Source organism: Physcomitrium patens, chromosome 22 (assembly GCF_059467195.1).
Source record: "Physcomitrium patens ecotype Gransden chromosome 22, ASM5946719v1, whole genome shotgun sequence".
In the NCBI taxonomy this organism is placed as follows: Eukaryota; Viridiplantae; Streptophyta; class Bryopsida; order Funariales; family Funariaceae; genus Physcomitrium; species Physcomitrium patens.
This window is the reverse complement of record NC_143431.1, coordinates 11,013,804-11,022,061: the sequence shown is the minus strand read 5'-3', so window position 1 is coordinate 11,022,061 and position 8,258 is coordinate 11,013,804. Positions and strand designations below refer to the sequence as shown.

Sequence of the window (8,258 nt, the reverse complement as noted above, 5' to 3'; positions counted from 1 at the left end):
TATAAAATAATATTCCCTTCGCATCTTCAAATAATTGTTGTAAGGGAAGCTACGTCACATGACATTACAAAGAAAATAAACGACTATTGCGGTTGAGCTTATCGCAAAAACCAACATACCAATTATATGTACAAACGTCACAGCTTGCAGAGGACCCCAGTTACTGGTGGAAATCGTGTGAAGAAATATCAAGTGCCCCAAAAGTCTTTCAAAGCTGATTTACTGTGTATCATCCACTCACTTGTTGATCTCCAAGAAACACTTCACTATCCTACTTGAATATTGAGAAACATTCATATAAATATAGACTAGATATAGAGAGTGGGAGAAAGTATCAAGATAACTTGGCCAGCTGTTAACTCCAACTCCGGTTTAAGCTGTAGAATATAACCTGACTGCTTATTTTTAATGACAGTTTCAAGAACTTACAACTAGTTTAAAGGTAAAAAAACACACGCACACTAAGCAATATGATTGGTTTGTCTCTTGAATTGTAAATCTTTTTGAATTCAAACATGGCTCGTTTTGCAAAGAGTGCAGTGCGTGGAAGTTTTCAGCGAAAACATAGTTGCTAACAGACTTGAAAAGAAGATGTAAGATACGAGTTGCTGAACCGAAAACAGTAACTCATAGTGTTATTATCACCAAATCCTCCATTCTCGTCTTCTTCCAATGTCTAAACCCCAACTAGCGCCGATTCCCAACTGACCCCATCCCAAGCAGAGGGATTGCTTAATTCGTTAGCCTATCACAAACTTAAAATGCACTGGCTTCTTTAGACTTGGGCCCCAGAAGAGCCGTCTGTGATTCTCTGACATGGCTGCGTCGAATGCTACATTCACAGAATCTTGGATCCACTGAGCCACAATGAGGTTGAGTTAATGCATCGAGAGAAAACATCACTCTTCATGTTCAACAAATATACAATGTCACATTATATGAGAAAGATTCAGCTAATTGCCAAATGATGACGGTGAAGCAGCCGAGACTTAAAGAAACAAACTTACTCGTACGTTGACAAACAATCCTTACAAATTGCATCAATCAGTCTCATAGATTCGCATACAAATGATATCAAACTTGAGTGTGTACACAAAGCCAAAGCTCAATACATTGATCACCATTATTGCATGTGATTGCCTAGAACTCCGTTGTGAATCTAGAATATCACTGTTGACTGATGCCCATTTCTAATTACAACATTTAAATTTACATGTACGTAAACTAACCTATCAGTGGTCCTCGTTGTTGGAATTACAATTTCCGCAATAAAAACCTGCAAAGCTCATATGTTCTCTTGAGGATTTCCTGAAGTGTTTAGCCATCCTTTTCTCCCAGCAAATGTGAATTTCTGTTTCGCTTTCATCAAACAGTTGATTAAAGCTTGTGGTGGTGACAACAGTTTCAACTTCACGTAGCCGAAGCTATGACAACACCCATGCTGGAATGAGTGATTCCAGAAGTTCAGAAGGCCTGAGCTTTCACAATACAGATTGCTGCTACTGAAGTCCCCTGAAATGGCTTTTAGTGCCCATTGCGGAAATCTAACAGATTGCGATTAAAAGTTCTTTATGTAACACACTACAGGAGCTGTTTGATTGAATCAAGTTTTCCAAATTCAATCAAATTTGGAGAGGCTACGGCAACACGCTCTTCCATTCTGGTCTCCTTTTTCTGATCAAAACCTCCCTTAGAACCGGCATGCACGTCTAGCCAAGATATAATATCCATCATGACGTTTTTGACAACATCATCAGGCTCTCCTTGTAAAAGGCAATGCCAAGCACCATCATAAAGCCTTAATGTCTTATCCTTACTCTTAGCCTTCTCATAAAGTGCTTTGCTGACGGCCGGGTCGGTGACTTCATCAGCGGCACCATGCAATATTAGCAGTGGTAGTGAAACCTGCAAAAAATTGAAAATCAAGGGACACCAGCGTTAAGAAGATTATTCTCCAAAGTTGTTTGGGATTGTTTCTTTGTTTTTTCTGCAGAACTGCGTGAGTGTTCGCAACTGCTTACTTCGGAGAGAATCTGATTACTGGAAGATAGGAACTTCGAGTACAGACGCACAAAGGAGCGCACCCACAAACGGTCCATCATAACTATATAATGCTGCATAATGATGTCATTTCACGCAGTATAACTGACTAACCTCTGTCAAATTTTTCTCGATAAGATCTGTGGTCTGCAGTAACTGCAATGCGGTTCCAAGTCGTGGGTTCCCAATGTAGGCCACGGGATTATTATTAGCCTAGAAAATTCAAACATGTGGCGTCAGAAAAATACTTCTCCAAAAGCTGTTATCTAAGAAACATAATCCGTCCCAAATGTTAACCAATTGGTAAAGTCTTCCTGCCTGCTATGAAAATCATTCACAGATTTCATAAGATAGTATACTTACTCTTTTTCTCTTTTCTAAATCTCGTAAACCAATTTCAGCAATATCATTAGAAGATACAAGCTTCGCCTTTGGTATAATGTGTGCCAGCACGATCAGAATCTTCACCAAGTACCAAGGAGGAATCATAGAGTCAGCAATCTTGCACATAGGAGCGACAAGTATCGCACCATCCCACATACTAGAATTTTTCAAAGCCTTAAGAGCAACAGCCCCTCCCATCGACTCCCCATATAAAAAGCAAGGCAGTCCCTTGTTTTCAGAACGCTCTGCACAATCGAATACAATACTCAGAACAAGGGCGTATAACATTATGCAACTGCAATACCTTGTCATTCAGGACCTCAACAGATAAAACAGTGCGAGGATTCAAAAAACATCATTGAGGGCTAAAACTAACTCGGCGAATCTACCGAAGAAATAAAACTTACCGAAGAAATATAATTGACAATTCAAACCCTCAGTTATTTGCAAATGTAGTTGCTACTTATCAGTGATCTCAGATCTTTTGACTTATACCGAACCTGAAACAAACACAAATATGACATACCTTTAATTTTAATGTATTGCTCCATCACATCATCCACAAGTATGTCGAAGTTGGGAATATATCCATGCAACCCTTCTGAGAGGCCAAAGCCAGGATAATCCATGCCATACACAGCATAACCAGCTATTGCAAAAGCCCGTGCCAATCCTGAAATTTAGAACAGCCCAGAATACGTTAGTGTGACAAATGAGCACTCAAAAGAAAGAAAAAAGAAAAAAGAAAAACACACACACACACACACACACACGGCACATAGCTACAACACTCCGTAGTACAGTACCATCTTCTTGGACAGTTAACAACATCCATCGCTAATCCGTGAATACTGCTTGGTAGAATAAACATATCTGAATGATGCATTTTTCACCATTTCAAAAATAGAGCGCAGCGTGCAGTATGAAGAATCACCAAGATAGGCATCTGAAAAGAATAGATCTTAAACGAGGTTCATGACTAACGAAGGAACAACGTTGTTCACCTTCAAAGAAAAATGATACAGTATCCCCATATCCATGACAAAGAAAGAGAAGACCCTTCGGACGTTTCTCAGCTGGTATCCAACTTTTCACAAAAATTTCCAGATTGCGTGAGTTCTTCACATAGGTCTGAAACATCCGAGAACAGAATAAAACATGAGTTCAATTTTCAGCGAGAAAATGGCGACAATAATACGATTCTATTCTCTCTAATGAAATGATCATAGCTTCTTTTTCAGAAGCTATCAAGGAAAGAAACAATTCTCTTCATTTTATTCATTTCAAATGACGACACACCTTTTTAATGGTAAAAGCAATAGTCTAGGATACACGCAAATAAGCAAAAGAAACGTAAAATCTATGGAAAAAATACCTCGTTTACGATCAATCTAAATTCCTTGTCCTTGTTCTGTAACAACACAACTCAAAGAAGATGAGATTCTGGCAAAAGTCGTCTATTGGCTCAGAATACACACATTAGTGTAAAATTTCTTGAATCACACGAACTGGCAATGGAAATCTCGCCTCAGAATACTGAAATCCACCACAATGATGATATGAGGTGATAAATTCCGATACAGATAGCGCAAAAGATCATATGCACGATGCCTCACATCTGACCTTTTTATGGTGTCTCTAATCTACTATCAAGGCAGTCATTATTTGCAGTCAGGGTGACTTTCAACTTCTCTGAATTTCACGCCTCATTGTATTTTATTGCTTGAATTAATTGCAGTTTGTAGCTGAAATCTACCAAAAAACCCCTTAAAATGGAAAAGGGAAATGCACTGGATAACATCCATCTTACCGAAGGGACGTTGAAATTGCATTCGCTATGTTCACGCAGAAAGACATCTCTTGACCAACGCCGCGCCTCAGCTGTGTCCATCGTAAGCCTGTGATCTTTTGCAGGCTTCTCCTTGGCATCCTTGATCGATTGGTGCACAGGGTCCCTCTCAACCTTGGAGAGAACCCACGCTATGACAGGCGACGACGTCAAAGAAATTATCAACTTCGAAGGACACAGAGTTTTCCCGTAAATAAGCACAAGAGCGCCCACAACAAGCAGTAGTATCAGAAGTAGCGCGCGAGGAAACGCAATTGCAGAGATATTTGTTGCACCATTTTGGGGAGTAGTCCAACACGATGCAGCTTCAATCAAAGTAATCATGTTGGATTGCAATGTGGTGACACTCCTGTAGCAGCCCGCTAAAATGTGGGTCGCCGATTATGTGAAAATATACACAAAAATCACGAGAACCTTAGAAAAAAACTCTTTTGTATCCAACGATACTGAAAAAATTCTTTCGTTGAGGTTGGCGATCGGAATGCTTAACTAATCAGATAAACATTCAAGACAGTCTTGAAGAATACATGAAGCTCGTGGAAGCTCAGTCTATGAGACTTCGACGGAAAAGTCTATGCGAATTTCCACAGCTACAGACAAGTCCAGCTCTAATGTCAAAATCAAGGCCTCTAATCCCAAAGCGAAACTCCGTGGATTCAATCCAGCTCACCTCGCCATGCACAACGCTGTCCCACCAACGATTCTAGATGCCTAGCTCGCCACCGCTAACGGTGAAACACGATCCCCACCATAAAATTTTATATTTACACCAAAAAAAAAAAAAAAAAAAAAAAAAACAGCCCCTTCCAAAATTCTTGCAAATGCCTCCCTCGAAGTGAACACACACAACCAGAGCGAAATCCGTGTAAGCCTAAGGCTCCTGTGGAAATCCGTGTAAGCCTAAGAATCACCCTAAACAAACCGCGTCTCTCCACAAGAGCCTACTCCACTTCCAGCGCTCGCACGAGACTCTCACAATTCCCACCTCTCCAAGTCCAAAACCCCGCCTACTTCAAAAGCTCGCATTCACATAAATGCACACACTACCAGCTTCCGAAACTCCATAAACTACTCCCCGCTGAGCCAAAATCCAAACCGAAGTTCGATCGCGGCACAAGCCCATCCCCTCCTCGCCTTCCCCTGAGCACGACAACAACAACAACAACAGACACCGCAAGAAAAGAATTTACAGGCAGTCGAAGAGCGAGCTGTGACAAGGGTGAGCGCTCATCAATGCGTGCTCAAAAGCACCAAGAGGAGAGGAGGAATGCGTGCATGCGTAAACATGGAATGCAATGCAAGGCAGAGAAATGCTGGCTTGCTTGCTTGGTTCACTAAAATTAGTAGTAGTAGTGGTGGTGGTGGTAGTCTTCAGCGCTGCTGGAATAATGCAGCAACAATGCTTTGCTACTAAATGGCTCTACTCCGCTACTGCTATCACTGCTAATACTTGTAATGCTGGTGCTGCTGATGATTGTTGATTGTTGATGTGGTTGAAATTGGGAGTTCTTCGTCATCTTCTAAGCCCCGCCATTTCCAGGGGTCGAATCCGGGTGAAGACTCCAGAACCCACCGCGCTACTTCGTCCCTGCTTCCTCAAGTCCACGTGTCTAGGCGGAAACCTTCGGGTGTCTGAATAGTTATGTGACGTGGCGAGAGGAAGGGTGACGTGGGCTCAGTGATGGGCGTGACTCTCTCTCTACATCTTCTCTTTCTATTTTTATATATGTTGCTATGTATAAGTTTTTTTTACTTGTATTAGAAACCTCTATTTATTTACTTATTCATTTTGTATTTATGTGTGTTCAGTGTTTAATTAGTTTGAATTCCAGAAAGATTGTTGTGCTTGAAATTGTATGAAATGTTTGGAGATGTGGATGCAGTTGCAAATTGCTACCACAGTGGATGGAGGTGGTGTAATCCATCCATTGTTTCATAGTCGTATAGTGCGGATTCTTGTCATGATTCAATATTAATTGGTATAACATTGTTTTAAAAAGAGTATGTTTATTAATAATAAAAAAATAGAAAAAAAATATTGAAAAATACTCTTATGGGTATAATAGCCATAAATGATTTATGTGAAGGACAAAAATTGTAGTTATAAAATATTATGGTGAAATTTGAATACCATTTTAAAATATACTAATACAAATTGGACTAACAAATCTCAAATCATGGTTCGAATTTTTAATAAATAAGTCCTAAAGAAATTTATTATGGCATAATACTGCATCTATAATAAAGCCTAGGTTTAAAAGTAGATAAAGATCTAATCTTTACATCATAATATATATATATATATATATATATAGATATATTTCTTTAAAAAAAATAGTATCTACTTAATATGATTCTACTTACTTCTACTATTGGTTTTTGTTATTTATTTATAAAATATAGATATCTATTAGATTATTCTTTTTTAAAGAGAAAAAAACTCTTAAAGAAACAATTAAGTTGCTTCATAAGTTTGTAAAGTCTGAAATCTATTAAATAGTTTTTGCTACTAATTCTAATATATATTTGTATGAAAGTGGTTGATAAATTCTTTAAGCTATTAATGATGTTAAATATTTAGATTAAAAACACAATCTAGTTATTTGTTTATTGTTATATATATATATATATATATATATATATATAATACCTATATCTAATTATATCATCAAACATCAAGATTTCTTTTATTGTTGTAATACTACATGAATTGTATCTTGAAATCTATTTGAGAAGTGACATGTCTTTTTTGAGGATCTTCATTCAAATTTCAATGTTATAAAGATTGAGACCATATTAGTAGTTCATCTACTAATTTTGTAAATAATAATTTATGAAATAAATTTATTTTTAGTTGATTCTATATCTTGTTTCTATAAAATCTTAAAAATAGTTCAAAGTGGATATAAAAATAATTCATTTCTAATGTTCTATTTTATTATTTCACATCATTTTGTTATCAATAATTGGTTTTTAATTTAAATAGGTATTATTAGTAAATAATAGAAATAATATTTAGTATTATAGAAGATTCTTAGATAGCTCTCATATACATAATAATATACAACATATTTCAACATATTTCTATAGAAACAAAAATCTAAGACTTCTTCCATTTTAAATTCTTAGTTATTAGAAATTTTAGTGTGATATTATTGTAAATGCTTCTTTTTTGGTATGTATATAAATTAAAAAGTTTATTAAAAGAAAATAAGAAATATCATGAATATTTCTTGATTTTGAAGACTGTAACTATTTTAAATATTTTAAATATTTTATTTTTTAATTCAACAGACAATCTAAAAAAATTAAAATTAACTTGCTACAAAGTTAATTTGTCTTAATGTAAGAAAAAATTCCTTTATTTTAATAATGACTTAAAATAGAGGTGATTTTTATTCTAAATATATTTATATTATTATTTTTTTATTGTTTTGAGACTTTTTTTAGCTACATTGTAATTATTGTGTGATATTTTGATATTCAACTTGAAAAAGAATATATTATTAACATATCAAATTTTGAAAATTCAAAAAAATATCAAATTATGATAATAACCATAATTTGCAATGAATGTTGTTATTTATTTTAAAATTATTGTGAATAACTATTTAAAAAAATTAAAGGCAGCATGAAATTTGTCAAGTTATTATAATTGTAATTAATAATTATTATAAATATTCTTCAAATAATTTTTTTGACATGTTAAATATATTTATAAATTTTAGAAGAAAAACATAAAGTCATTTGAAATTTCTCTTAACTATCTTAATTTTATTCGTTTAAAGCTTTGAAAATAAATGAGATCCTTGATCAAACATTATATTAAGTAGAAGTTTAAGATTTTAATAGATATTTAAGATTTTTTTAATTATCAATAATATTTTTTTATAAAAATTTAATTATATTGTGTTTTTATAAACAATTCATTAGCAGAAAAATAAACTTATCAGAATTTTGGTTTATAAAATGTGTAGTAAATTCT

The 8,258-nt window shown here is 35.3% G+C and overlaps 1 protein-coding gene across 1 annotated transcript; it reads right to left on the bottom strand.

The window, feature by feature from the left end:
• Positions 1 to 1,087: 1,087 nt before the first annotated feature.
• LOC112275260 (caffeoylshikimate esterase) lies at positions 1,088 to 5,752 on the bottom strand. The gene is made up of 7 exons (XM_024505485.3): positions 4,235 to 5,752; positions 3,800 to 3,835; positions 3,429 to 3,555; positions 2,951 to 3,097; positions 2,404 to 2,669; positions 2,155 to 2,253; positions 1,088 to 1,905 (listed from the first exon to the last, which is right to left on the bottom strand). Exons 1-7 carry the CDS (start codon positions 4,595 to 4,597, stop codon positions 1,582 to 1,584), a joined length of 1,362 nt encoding a protein of 453 aa, XP_024361253.1. The 5' UTR covers positions 4,598 to 5,752; the 3' UTR covers positions 1,088 to 1,581.
• Positions 5,753 to 8,258: the final 2,506 nt, after the last annotated feature.

Coding starts and splice junctions, on each gene's coding strand:
- LOC112275260 (XM_024505485.3), bottom strand. CDS start 4,597: ATGATTACTTTGATTGAAGCTGCATCGTGTTGGACTACTCCCCAAAAT. Junction 3,836..4,234: donor GCAATTTCAACGTCCCTTCG/GTAAGATGGATG, acceptor GTGTTGTTACAG/AACAAGGACAAGGAATTTAG. Junction 2,670..2,950: donor GCAATACATTAAAATTAAAG/GTATGTCATATT, acceptor TCGATTGTGCAG/AGCGTTCTGAAAACAAGGGA.